The sequence below is a fragment of the Symphodus melops genome (genome assembly GCF_947650265.1).
Source record: "Symphodus melops genome assembly, chromosome: 21".
NCBI lineage: Eukaryota > Metazoa > Chordata > Actinopteri > Labriformes > Labridae > Symphodus > Symphodus melops.
The window spans coordinates 9687729-9701940 of record NC_136711.1 but is presented as its reverse complement, the minus strand read 5'-3'; the positions used below and the strand labels follow the sequence as shown (position 1 = coordinate 9701940).

The window sequence follows — 14212 nt, the reverse complement described above, 5'->3', positions numbered from 1 at the left end:
CCAGATGCCTTTTTACAGTCATGTGACCCCCTAATCCTGGTCTCCTTGTTGTGGTTAAGTCTTCACTCATAGTAGTTACAGCTAGCTTGCTTGTCCCAGAAAGTGTTTTCTTTACATCTTAAGATTGTCTTTTATGTTATGTTAAACCTTGTTTGTGTGAAAATGAAGAATCTAAACGCGTTTCAAATGAATTAGATGAAGCAACTGAAGTTTGAGCGGATGCATTCAACAACAGTAGACTTGATCTTCCCTTTTGAGGCTGGGTCTAAAGTACTGTGACTACTCAACTACTCATGCACACTTCTTGATGCACTTTGTCTATTTATTGTTTGAACGTTGTGTGGATGTGTCTACTTTGTGGATGCTGACAACAAACTGCATGACTGGAAACTATTTGGCAGGGATGAGTCAGTTATACTACAAATACATTTACAAAAGACTTCCACTTCTTTTTTTTTTTTCTTCTTTTTTTTTTACAATCAGCCGTATTGCAGATTTCTGTGACATCTCATAGGGAAAAAGGAGCCACCTCACAGCACGATGTCTTCTTCCCACATTTTTTAAAAATGAGATATAACAGTTTAAAACCATTCCTTGTTAATCGATGCATCTCAGCTCCATTAATATAGCGTTCATTTTTAGTGTGCGTGGCACATCCTAAAGCATCCGTGTTGTATCTAAGAACGCAAAGTGTTTGAGTAATTCCTCCTTTACAGTAAGAAGCATCGACACGGTGCTATTCATTCTGGATTCACACTCTGCTAATCGCACATGCACTTCTATATTTAGCCTCTCCTTTGGGTGTTGGTCTGGCGCATCTCCTGAAAACCACGCTTCCCAGGCTCGAGGAGTAAGATGCTTAAGTGTTTAACTCTACACAGAGGTGGGTCTCTGCTCGGACAGCCCCCTGCCCCTTAGATAAAGGGCAGTGGACACGGGGGATTAAGAGGCAGACTAAGGACGTCCTAACAAGTAATGTTTTTGTGCACAGTTTGAAAATAGTTATTTGATTTATGAACAGAAAAGAAGTCCAGTTTTACATTTATAACACATAGTAACTGATCACTGCCTTGTGGACTGTACATCTGTCCTTCAAAATAATTATTCATGATGTGTGTTGTACTTTTTGGACACAAAATACTTTCTGTAGAAACCAATCAAATGTGAAAAGTACAGAACAGAGTCCGAAGGATTAAGGTTCATTTAGGATGATCAGATGCATTGCTGTTGTACATAAAACAATGTTCAAACAGGAAGTGGTAAAGGCATCATGGTGCATCTTGATTAATATCTTGATTCAGTCATGTTGTGGGAAGAATATTCACTGAACACCTTTCTTGTAAAGATCTGAAAATGAAGGCCCAGCCTTATAATAAAGCCTGGTCTTATCCTGTCCTATTGATCAATGCCACTCAAGGACGAGGGCATCAATCTAACCCTCAATCCATGAAGCCGAAACAAACACAACATAATGATTTGACACATGATACTGTTGTATGTTGTTAAATGAGCTGGTTGTTTGCAAATGTCTGCAGAATACAAACATCATAATCCATCATAATCATTCATGCCTCCAAAATCTATTCTTTTGCATAATTTGGCAGCAATAGTATGATGTTTGCTGTGTAAAGCATTTGAAAGGAAGACTCTGATGCTGCTGTAGAAATTGCATCACGAGTCGAGGGGCTTTTTAGTGATATGAGGGGGTGGGGTCCATCTCTGGTGCTGACTAGACCAGGCAATGCAGAGAGGGAGCAGGATGGAGGGATGGATGGAGGAAGTGCACAGGAGGTGGAGGAGGAGGCTTGGGGACTGCAAGCTCTGTCTGACTCACACACAATCACACACACACACACACACACACACACACACACACACTTCCTATGGTGTCCTAGCTCTCCCGACCCCTCCTCTTTCTGAATCTCTGAGCGTACACTTGCTGGGAGCTATACAGTGAAATGGGGATTCTCGGTTCCCTCCCCCACCAACACATACACAGTCAACCTCACATTCTCTCACTCTCACGCTCCACGTAGCTGCATATCACAGCAGACTGTGAAACCACCCTATATCCTGCATGGTAGTGTCCTGGTGCTAAATGCAGATATGCGTGCATGCAACCTTGACATTTTCAGCATTTAGAGAGATCCCTTCAATCAGTAGCTGGGTTTTCTTGAAGCAGAACATTTGGTGTATTTATTAACAACATATTGGCATACTCAAATATGAATAATGTGTACATGTCCTTTGTTTTCTTTTATTTCCTGGTTAAAACCTCAAATCAAAATAAAAGCAATGTCTCCACACCCTCTTGCTTATTCTTGAATTTGATGATTGAGCCTCTGAAGGGTGAATGCTGGATAATATCAATGGGGGAGCCTGCAGCGGAGCACACCAACATGATGCCCAATAGGGGTGACCTTCAAAAATAAATAAATAACAAAACATTTAAATACTTTATTCGTTGTAGTTCTTAATTTGCTTTAACCATCGCCCCTAATGTCACACGTTTCCTCCTGAAACCCTGTATATGATTTACACACTCGGTTACGGTAGGCCCCCCCCTCTACACACCCAGCAGATGAGGTTTTACCCACACGGCAAGTCAGGTGATACATTTTCCGCTTCGCCATTTTGTGCTGCTGCTGCGCCGGCTATTTATCTGAAGAGTCGTGACTGTCCCGTTTACACTGATAGTTTAGCTGCTCAGACGGTTCCTGCTGTACTCGGGTTTTACACTTCAAGCCTGTGGCCTTTCATAGGGTTCGCCAAGTGCGATTTTTTTGCGTCCATACTTCTAATAAATTTTGTATATTTAGTTGTATTTTTGTACTGTGTGAGTAAGAATGTCGGCCGAAAGCCCCGAATACTCTCCGTTCTTCGCAGTGATGGGAGCCTCTGCGGCCATGGTCTTCAGCGGTAATTATTACACCTTTTGTATTATATCTGGTAACTTTAAAATAAATGCCAATGTGTAATATTGACAATAATATGCATTTAAATATACCCAATAGGGTGCTTTTAAATTGTCAACGATTGTGACGCTTACTAGTAAAAGCCATCGGCTAGCATTAGCCTGGCTAACGTTAGCGCGCAATGCTAATCTTGAGATGTCATATATTCAGACTGAACAGTCAGTTAGAATAATCTTTGAGTTAGGTTAAGTTTATGCATTGAAATGTTTGACTAGTTGTTGTAAATGAGCACTATTATTTTAGCGATAGATAGATAATAGCAGTAGAGACTATATGTTAGCTTTGGTGTTAGCCTAGCTAGGTTTGCTGTAACGTTACGCTTTCTCTACATGTTTTTATAAATGATAAGATAAAATGCTCTGTATTCAGAAAATGTTTTATAGAAACTGTGCCTGTTAGTGGAAAGATATTTAATGGTGTAAAACAGTTTAAATTTATTATCTAACAACTTGCAGCCTTTTCTCGTTGAACTTTACTTCAGGTGTTTATTTTTTATTTCCAGCTTTAGGTTTCACATTAAGATATTGAGATGTAGAAACCAAGAAAATGTATGAGATTTAAAATCGATTAAACGATTAGTTGAAGCTTTAAAGTATGTATCAGCACCCAGTGACGCACAGTCGTTGTATTGACGTCGTGTTACGTTTCATCTGTCAAATCTCTGCACGCACAATCACATTTATTTGCATTTATATATTATCTGAAAACCCGATGTTCTCACAACTTCAGCGAAAACTGGAAACCAGGATCAGCTGGTTAACTTCCTTATTGCTGAGAGGAATGACATAAGGTCACATGATGATCACATGATGAGACTTCTGACTCGGAAATGCCGTCTGTCTCCTGATCTTTTCAAAAACGAGAGTATTGTTACAAAGTTAGAAATCAATGTGTGCAGAAAACGGTATTCATTTGAATTCATGATAGATTGTCTGACCACATGTTAGTGTTATTGGATAGGAAATGGGAAGTTGCACAGAACGTTGTAACTTTATCTATTGTTGGTCATATCTGTTTTTATTGAGCCTTGTTTATTGCTTTTATTTCCGAAAATAAAGATAGGAGCGTCATCAGATGCTAAGGGAGTGATTTATTATCAGAGCTAAGGCCTGCATGTGACTTAAGGTGGTTGGTGGGATTGATGCAGCTCCAATATGAAATCCATAAATTAGGAGTGCTAATTGAGCATGTCGCAGAGGGCATGTCCTGCTGCAGCTCCAACCTGAGCCGTTTGTGGTGATACATGGTGCAAACATACGTCTCTGTCCGGGAGTTTGTACTGACTTGAACATTTTTTAATCTTTCCAACGTGCCTATTTTTCAGTCAAATCGTGAAAGGAATTTGTGTATTTGTAATCGTCTTTCAGCAAATTATTAAACTGAACATAAATCTGGTTTAATTTTTTTTTTTTTTTCAGATTGAAGTTTAAATAATTTCAGAATAAATTCTGGGATTTATCTTGCATGTTACCTGTTTAACTACAAGGCATCACAATTCATGACGTAAAAACAACCTAATGGCCCATGCAGCTTCTATATTTGGTTTTACATTGGACAATGTCCAGAGCCAACGCCAACGCTGGTCTTGTCATAGCTCAGGTTTAATGTGTAGTGATGGGGAAGGGCAGCGTGGTGGTGACGGCCCTGAAGGCGAGCAGCACTACTGGTCTGTGGTAGTGAAGGAGTGACAGCTGGGGAATTAGCTGGTAGGGAGGGGATCACGCTGGCACAAAGCAGGGACGTGGTAGTGGCGGGACAGACGGGGAGACTTGATGATTCAGACTTTAGCTTTGAGGGTCTTGAACTGCTTGGTGTCAGTAAAAAAGACATTTTGTCTTGTGTGTTTTTAGATTAAAGCAATTTAAATGTAGCTAAAGGACTATTTCCAATATTCACTTCCTATGTACTTGGTTATATTTTAGCCATTGGTCCATATTTAATTCTTTAAAACATCAATGTCACACTCAAACAATTCTCAAATAGTGTGAATATTGTATTATATATATTATTAATATTATATTATATCATTTTCTATTTTTAAATCATCACTGAGGACTGGCATTTGCAGTAATGATCCATGATCCGTCGTGTTCAGGTGTCAGATGATGTTGCACTCTTTGAGTAGCCTGCTGATGGTGATCTGAGAGGACTTCCCTCTTTAGTGACGCCTGACTGTGAACAGGTGACACTCAGAAGGGGCCCTAACCTCTTTGACGAGAACAGCCACACCCATCCAGGCTCCGCTGAAGCCGTTTCTATGTTTCATTAATTGTATTAGTTTCATTTAGTGTTTTTATTATTATCTCTTTTAAAGTAAAACAAGTTGAGCCTGGCTTGAAGTGAGTGATTATGTACTTTTAGTCTTGCTGACAACAATTGTAGATATCTGCTACCAAGATTAGAACAGCATCTTTGTCATCAGCATCTGCCTTCCTAAATCCCTCCTACAACAAAATGTCTGGTTGTTCTGGCACACAGTCTACAGTGGTTAGGTATAGTTGTTGATGGCAGCATATTTCACTTTCTAGCCAGTGTCATGATTTCTACATGAACCTTCATAGGCAGCTGAAGTGATGCTGCTGCAGCTGGGAATTTAAAAAAAAAATTTTTTTCACAACTGCAGCATGACTTTCTTCCTTTTTTTTATTCTTTGAAAGCAGTGAGCTTCCCCATTCCCCCACTCTTCAGAACAGGCCCGTGTGCCGTGTCCTGCGTGGGCTTATTGCATGCAAGCTCATCCCTGGCTGTAGGCCCCTCCCCGCTGTGACATCACAAGACGTCACAAGGGCATCCCATACATGAAATATTCTGCAGGGAGGGGCAAAAAAAAAAGAAAAAGGAGAAGGAAAAAAAAGCTGTTCACCTAAACTGAGGGGATTAGGATTATAAACCCAGACGTTGTGCTTCCACACAAACGCAGATGCCGACCTTCCATCCATCAAATGTTTAATCGTCAGGACAGTATGATGGCTGAGGACTTAAAGGCTTCTCCATGGAGCCTCACCTGTCACACCTCATTGAGGCCCGGCTAGAAGGGGGGATAACGTTACCGACGGCAACAGATAGCGCTGGTTGTAAAAGCTGTTAAGATAAAGACTTGGATGTTTCCAGTATATTCTCTTAAAGCTGCTAAATTTGATGTGAAAAATATCTTTATGATTTCTATATTTGTCAGGTTTTATTTTGAACTTCTGAAAAAGGTTTTATGGCCTTTCTTCATGTGATGCACTCTGAATAGTTTGTGCTGGCTTCGCACAATTTATTCTGTGAGCAGTCTGACATTTCCACAAAGTCAGTAGAAAAACGAATCCGAGATCGTTTCTTGTGTTGTGAAGACTGTGCCAGGTTTCACTCAGACGCATCTCCACAAATGAACAGGAGTGATTTAACCTTGTGTTGGCGGCTAAAGTCTGACGACAGGATCAATGCAGGGGACGTGGCCCGCTGCCACGAGCACATTTTGAAGATTGGCCCTCGTCATCCTTGTGTCTGCCTCCCAGGTCTTTTTTTTTTTTTTTTTTTTTTTTTAAACCAGAATGCCTCCCAGCTCGTCTCTGAGTGAACCAGAACTACCTCCAGGCTTGTGCTACACATTGTGCAGAGATGAGAGGGCAGGAAACCTCAGGCTGTGTGCACAAAGACGATAGCTCAGGAGGCATTTCCGTTAGAATCATCATCAGTATGTTGGCTGTGATGCAAGAAATCTTCCACTGCCAGGTCCTTGTTTAATACACCGATAACATGTCAAGATGTGCACAAAAATCCAAGGATGTACAAGCATACTCCTTTTGTAAGTTGTACTGACGGGGTAATTCAACTCTGTTTACAAATTGCAGACGAGTGACAAACTTGTCGTGTAAAAAGCGAGAGAGGGCAAACATATTTAAACAGCATCGTAGAATGTGCAGAAGTTGACAAGGTCTTCCTCTTTCATGATAAATTACATGTTATGATAGTGAACGCACCGCTGCTGCACTCGGGTTCTCCAAATCCTTTTTTTTTTTCCTTCTCTCACTAGTTTTGCCTCGGCGGAGGAAATAAACAGGTTTATATCAGCAGGAGTGTGACATCAGGGAGATCTTGTCAAACCAGCTCTCTGGTTCATGACACACACCTGAGACCTGTGAGCCTCTGACAGACGACAGTCACTTATGTCCACACGTCTCATGTGGACTGTTACATGTGTATTGTTCCTGGAAAAAGGGATCCTCTGTTGCTCCTTCTGTTTGTCAATTTTTTGTCAACGTACACAATAGAAACGAGTTCCTTATGTCCTCTTGCTGCGGTCTATCTGGATACACGTGTGTTCTAATTTTAGAGCGTAGTGATCATTGACTCTCTCTCTTTCTCTGCTCCTGCAGTCCAACTCTTGTGACGTAGGTTCACTCTGCTTTCGAAGCTAACATGCTGATGTAGCTCTTTCCTCCCTTCCCTCCCCGACACGTTTCACTGATGCTGGCGAGAGAGTTGCGTGCACGCGAAGGTGCGCGCAAGCTGTGTGTATTGCCAGTCCTCCGATGATGCTGCTCTTTTAAGATATCAGCAGTGCGCGTGTGCTTAAGCCTGATGAGGCTTTTTCATTCAGATGTTGATTTACAACTCTGCAGCTGTCTGCCAGAGACATCAATAAAAAGATGAGGATTGAAGACGATTTGTGGAGATAGGAAAGTGTGATTAAAGGTGTTTTTTGGTCCCAAGTCTGCATCAAGAATAAAATCTGTTATTTCCCCTTTGATATCAGCAAAATTCCCCCGGTTGGGTCACGTTGGATTTTTTAGGGGAAGAGAAACTGAATCAGTCGTGTTTTTGCTCCATCTCATATTTCACTTCTGCTTCATTATTCAGCTGTGCCTTCTACTTATTCTAGTCAGCCTGCTAGCTTATTACACCTTTCATTGGATTGCATTGCACTCTATTGTTTTGCTGTTTATTTATCTGAAGTTATTCTCTCTCCGCCCTACCAGCCTTGGGAGCAGCCTATGGCACGGCTAAGAGCGGTACAGGGATCGCCGCCATGTCCGTGATGAGGCCGGAGCTCATCATGAAGTCAATCATCCCTGTAGTCATGGCGGGTATTATAGCCATCTACGGCCTGGTAGTAGCAGTGCTGATTGCAAACAACATCTCAGAAAAAGTCACCCTCTACAAGTGAGTTTGTTTGACCTTGTGTATGTTTTTTTTTTTTTTTTATCAGACACCCACAGCTCATGAACATTTCACGGGGGTCCACTCAATACTGTCATGGTTTGGCCCTTCAATCTGTTGAGGCTTGCTGTCGGCAAGATAGAAAACAAGCAGGGGAACAGCAGATGTTTAAATTTAGATACTGTACAATAATGACAACCATACCCAATCAAAAAACATCTATGCCTTTTGTATATCATTCAAAAACATCTACAAATGTGAAAACAGGTCACTGTTCTTTAAAGAGAAGGATAAGCAGGAATTATAAATCTTGGAAAATGTGAAACTAGCAGAAATCACAGGGATTTGGTTTATAGCCCGACCGATTCATCAGCCAGCCATCAAGTGACTATCAGAGTCAGCGATTTTAATTTCAGGTATTCGCTGACTGCTAGCTTATATATCTTCACCAGTCAAATAAGGTATCATTAGAGTAGCATGGTGTTAGACTAGCAGCGTGGGCTTTTTGGATGACTACAAACATTATCACTCTTCAGTGTGGAGCGGTGACGCACGGACATGTGCAGTTACTCTCCAGTTGATAGACCTTCTTGTCTTCATTAAATACATTTAGTTTAATTGTTTAAAAAGTGCATTTGAGGGTTTGGTCGGGCCCTAACTTGTTGGATCAGAAGTTGCAGGTAGCAGAGTCATCCCAGTTTGGACAAACTAAACACCTGATCAACACACTGTCTCTTATCCAACAGTCGACAGAAGAACTTGACATTTGCATTTTTTTTAGTTGACAATTTCTTTACCACTGAATTGTCATTTTGAACATTCCTCCCGCTGACAAACGTTTCTCTCTTTGAGCTCAGGAGTTTCCTCCATCTGGGCGCCGGACTGAGCGTGGGCCTCAGCGGACTGGCGGCAGGCTTCGCGATCGGCATCGTGGGAGACGCGGGCGTGAGGGGCACGGCTCAGCAGCCGAGGCTTTTTGTGGGCATGATCCTGATTTTGATTTTTGCTGAGGTCCTGGGTCTTTACGGGCTCATTGTCGCCCTCATCCTCTCCACGAAATAAAAAAAAAAACAACCCACCATACAAACATCTCCACTACAAGATCTGTCCTTTATGTTGCTGCTGGAGAAAAAAAAGTTTTAAATGGGAAAAAATTGTAAAAAAAAAAAAAAAAAAGAATAATTCAGCCACACAAGATGAAAGAAGTGAAGGCGGAGAAAAAATGAATTAAATGGCTCCATAAATATGGTCTTATCTCAACAATGTGTACAGTCGTCCCGATTTGATAGTCAACTTGTAAATGCGCAATGTAGTGATTTGTCTGTCTTGTGTGTTTGTGTGTGTGTGTGTGTTTCAAAACAGTTGTATGATGAAGATTCCTTTTTTCCCTCCACTTATTTCAGGCCTTCGGGCCGGCTGAGGAAGTCCGGCCTCTGGTCGTAGAGAGCTGACCAAAGGGCCGCACAGCTTTTTCTCCTCCCGTATCAACCTGGGAGTCGACACAATTTCTGCATTAATCTCGAGGATCTATTTGTAAAGAGAAATGTATATGGACTTACGATTTTTTTCCACTGATTTTATTTATAAGAAATTGTTCATTGAACTGTTTATTGCAGCAAAAGTCTTTAAATCCCCAGGGTATATTATACATATTATATACAGACATATAAATATCTATATAGATAGATTTAATGCACTGTGGGGTAATTGTGATAAGTGGTTGGAATTCCTCTGGATGTAATTCTTGGTTTAATAAGTAAGATTGCCTTTAGTATGTTGCTGGTGAAATGGGAGTTTTTGTGTGTAGCTGTATTCTAATCATTACGCAAACATCCTCAAACTTCAGTGTTTTTTCCTGTAGTACTGCTGTTTGCATTAAAGGTGTGTGCGCCCCGTGTTGGGTCTCACAAGTGTAATTTCCAAAAAGTCATCTCCATCTTTTTCACCCACTTCTCCTCCCCTCTCCTCCGTGGCTGTACTTCATCTCATCCACATTCCAGCCATTAAAATCCTGCATGGGTTTCAGTGTGTTGTTGCTGTTGGTTGTAAGGCTGAAGAGCAGGCTACTTTCAGAAGAGTAAACCAAATCCAAATGTGTGTTTAATGTTGTACAGCTCTTCCCAAAAGAAAAGGCTTGATGTTTTCCCTTGTAGCGGTGAACAGACGTGCAGTGAGGTTAATGCTCAGGTTTGAGCTACTTTCATGCAAACACCGGTACATTTTGATCTGGGGTTTGTTTTCTGAAAATGGACCTGCTGCTGAAGCATTTACTGAAGCGCCATCTACAATCCTGTATTACCACTGGTGTTGAAGTTAATCCTGATGTGTCGACGTTTGTCACAATCGAATTAAAGAAGATTCCAACTTAGAGTTGACTGATTCCACACACAAGGGGTTTTAAGAATTGTATGACAAGTTTTATGAAGTCAGAATGAGTTACAATAGTATCACATGTCTCTAAACAGAGTAGCAAAGTTGCAGTTTCTCCTGTCCAGTGAGATATGATCTTCACACTGTGGTTCACACCCTGAGACAGAACTGCTAACAAAGCACATACTGTACTGGTAGCACATACACATTAACACAATCAGGTGTAACAAGATGAGTAAAAGTCTTTATATGATCAACTGTACAAGATGACGGAACAGAAATCATTACATCTGTCAATCAGTCCTTTTTACAACAATCCAGGAAGAAACTGGTAGATTTAAGCAGTTTGGAGGCTGTTGAGAAGAATCTGTGAAATACTGCTGATAGCACTGAAGGTGGCGCTGTCGGGAAACGACTGCTGGAAGTCTTTGCCCTCCTCTATGCTGGAGCTGAGCAGAGGATCCAAGGGCACAGAGCCTGAAAGAGGGGAAAGGTTAATAAATATCGACCACCCAAGATTATGTATTTAACACCTGATATAACAATGATCACCACCTTAATGCTTCAATGCACTCAACTAACGCACAACTGAATCATCTGATAATCAATAGAAAGAATCAAGAGGCTGTTTCAGAGCATTGGCTTTTCTCTCAGCCACAGGCGAGACTGAATTAGCTGCATCATTACTCACAGGATTGATCCGCATAAAGCACTGAGACAAACGGAGTAGATTCATTCATATGACTGAGGATTATTGAGAAGTATGCATCGTGCTTTTACAGAGCGTTTTTTTAAACCTCTGCTCTGAAGTCTACATCGACCATTTTAACATCAAGCCAGTGATGTAAAATGCCTCCTAAATCATGAATGGATGGGAGGAGTGATGTGTCGTCAGAGTGTGCTGCGCCACCTTGTGGCTTGAAGCGAACGTTACATGTTAATGAATCCTAACGAGAGCTCACCGAGGAACACTGATCCAGTCAGCTTGGCTAACTCTTCTCCGCCACCCTTTGAGAAAATGTTGCTGCATTCCTGCAAAAAAACATTTGTTATTGTTTCATTACATGACACATCACATTTCATGAAGCCTTTTTGATATTTTACTTCTGAATAGTACACATTTGATGGTATAAAAAAGGTATTTACTGAACAATGTGGACAAACAAAGCCGCTCATGTTCTCGATGATGCCCAGGATCCGAACGCCAGTCTTCTTACAAAAAGTGATCTCTCTCCTCACGTCTCCGGTTGACACTGCCTGGAGACAACACGAGACAAAAACATTTTCCTCCAATGTCACGTCTCTTACAAAACATGTTCTAAATATGCACAGAACAATCTCAGGAGTAGGTCTGCATAATGTCATACTTTCATCATTATTGTGATGTGAAAATGCTCAATAAGCAAATCTCTAAAGATTACATTAAAATGAAAAGAAGAAGAGCCTTATATTTTCAGATGGAGCCCTTGATACATGGGGCATGCAGTCACAAACCAATAAAATAGAGCGCCATCTGGCTACTAATGACCAAAGTTAATTAATTGGGGTCAACTTAATTGCACTGTGAGACAAGCTAGCATCATGGGCGCTTCTAGGGTCTGTTGGGGCCCTAGGCAAACATTCATTGGAGGCCCCTCCAACCAGTTTCCATTTTTACAGCAATAATACACGTGACAATTAGCAGGGCATTGATAGAAAGTGCTGTCAGATGGGGCCCTATTAGGCAGGTTTCCTACTGTCATGGCAAAAAGTGCACATTTTGAGGCAATGCTGTAGTTTAAAGTTCGTCAGCCTTAGAGGGGCCCTCTACTGGCCTGGGGCCCTAAGCTGTTGCCTGCCTTACCTGTTGAAAAGCAGCACCTCTGGCTAGCAGGATAACCGAGTAAGGAGTGAAGCTTAAGGTAAATGTAATCGTTGATGAGGACCACGTGTGTGATCAAAGCAGAACTTCTGCTGATTGGAATGATTTTGGATTCAGAGACAGCAGCTGGAATGAATGAGCTTTGTGTTTACAGCAAACTAACAGCTTTCCACAGTAGATAAGACTCCTGACTGTTTTTGTGAGTTATAATATGTAAGCAGATGTTGGAAGATTTTTTTTAAACTTTGGTTTTAATCTAGTTTTGAGGCGCAGGGATCGGAATAAGCTTTTAACTATGACAACATAATATATGTTAACTTTCTGTTCTGTCATTTCTTTTTTTGTTTAAAACTCTTTTTTTAAAATCTTATCTCAGACTACTTATTGTGAGACAGCCAAATCTGAGTCTTCTTTAAACCAGTGTGAACCTTCCCTTACTGCGTGTTCCTTACACTATATGTGGAGGGTTTCACAGACTCATGGGTACCTGAGGCGTAGTGACCAAAATGGCTCCATCCACTCTGTGTTTTTTGAGGTTTTCCAGTACTGATATATGCTCATCAGACGTCCCCGGTGGTGTGTCCACCAGCAACACATCCAGCTCCCCCCACGCTACATCTGACACAAACTGGCCAATCAGAGCTGTCGGAGAGAACATTCAGAGATGGAGAAAGGAATTCGAAAATGGAGGAAAATGGAGGTGGTAATTAATACAGTAAAATATATTTATGTTAAAGTAACAATGTCCACACATTAGGTCTGTTTATATTATTAATGTTGAGAGCCAAAACAAGTGGCATACGCACCCGTCTTCTTGGGTCCCCTCCACACCACTGCCTCATCGGGGTCCTCCAGCAGGAAGCCGATGGACATGAGGGCGAGGCTCTTCTCTGCGTCTGTGTAGACGGGCACCCACCCCGAGTCACACTGGTGCACATCAGGCCTGCCAATATTCAGCATGCGGGGGATACTGGGCCCACACAAGTCAACATCCAGGATGCCAACCTGATGGACACAGAAAGTTAAATATAAAATTATCGATGCTGCTCATTTCTTGATCATAGCCACCTTTAGTTTCTCCTCTCTGTTTTGATAAGGAGGAAAGGAAAATGGATTATGGTTAAACCCTGTATTCTGGTCTGATCTTTAAACTCACCTTCTTACCAGCATGCCTGAGAGCCAGAGCTAACTCTGTGGTGATGGTGCTCTTCCCCACGCCTCCTTTCCCGGACAGGACCAGAACAACATGCCGGACGTGCTCCAAGCTCCCTTCTGATGTTTACAGTAAAACATTTGTTTAGTGAAACGCGACGACAGCAGAGACACACAAGCGTTTAAAAGTTAACAGTCATTAAATAATGACAAGCCTTTCACGTGACTGGTGACAGATGTGACGAGTGAAAGGTCAGGGAGAAATGTGGCAGTGACGTCATGTTTCATCACCTGAGTTCATAAGTTCATTATAAACAGGTAAGCATGCTTCACGTAAGGTCCTAATTAACTCGATCTCTGTAAATAATACACGAATAAAAGAAACTCTGCAGCTGACATAACACAGCTGCATTTTAAACTTAAGCTGCTGTTTTATCCGCGTTCTCGAGAAAGCCAGTTAGCTAAGCTATGAGTTAACAAATTACAAAACACGCAGACTTTTCTTACAGCTGCTAATTTCATTTTTCGGATTATCAAGCAACAAGAAGAAGGGTAAATTAGGGGTAAAACTTCTGGAAAGGTTACTTGTCCTACCATTACTTGGTTCCATACTTTAGATATGAGATTTCAGTCATGCACGCTGCGCAGCTCAGTACTTCCTTATATCGTCACATCCCATCTGACCAATCACTGGGCGAATTTTATAGTT

General features: G+C 41.5%; 2 protein-coding genes across 2 annotated transcripts; one reads left to right on the top strand and one right to left on the bottom strand.

Moving 5' to 3' along the window:
* The first annotated feature begins 2703 nt into the window (after positions 1-2703).
* atp6v0cb (ATPase H+ transporting V0 subunit cb) lies at positions 2704-10046 on the top strand. Its single transcript, XM_079372457.1, has 3 exons — positions 2704-2919; positions 7940-8123; positions 8978-10046. Exons 1-3 carry the CDS (start codon positions 2847-2849, stop codon positions 9180-9182), a joined length of 462 nt encoding a protein of 153 aa, XP_079228583.1. The 5' UTR covers positions 2704-2846; the 3' UTR covers positions 9183-10046.
* Positions 10047-10515: 469 nt separating this feature from the next.
* Positions 10516-14198, bottom strand: nubp2 (nucleotide binding protein 2 (MinD homolog, E. coli)). Its single transcript, XM_079372453.1, has 7 exons — positions 14098-14198; positions 13508-13623; positions 13158-13356; positions 12839-12993; positions 11637-11747; positions 11453-11522; positions 10516-10967 (listed from the first exon to the last, which is right to left on the bottom strand). Exons 1-7 carry the CDS (start codon positions 14111-14113, stop codon positions 10828-10830), a joined length of 807 nt encoding a protein of 268 aa, XP_079228579.1. The 5' UTR covers positions 14114-14198; the 3' UTR covers positions 10516-10827.
* Between the last annotated feature and the right edge of the window lie 14 nt (positions 14199-14212).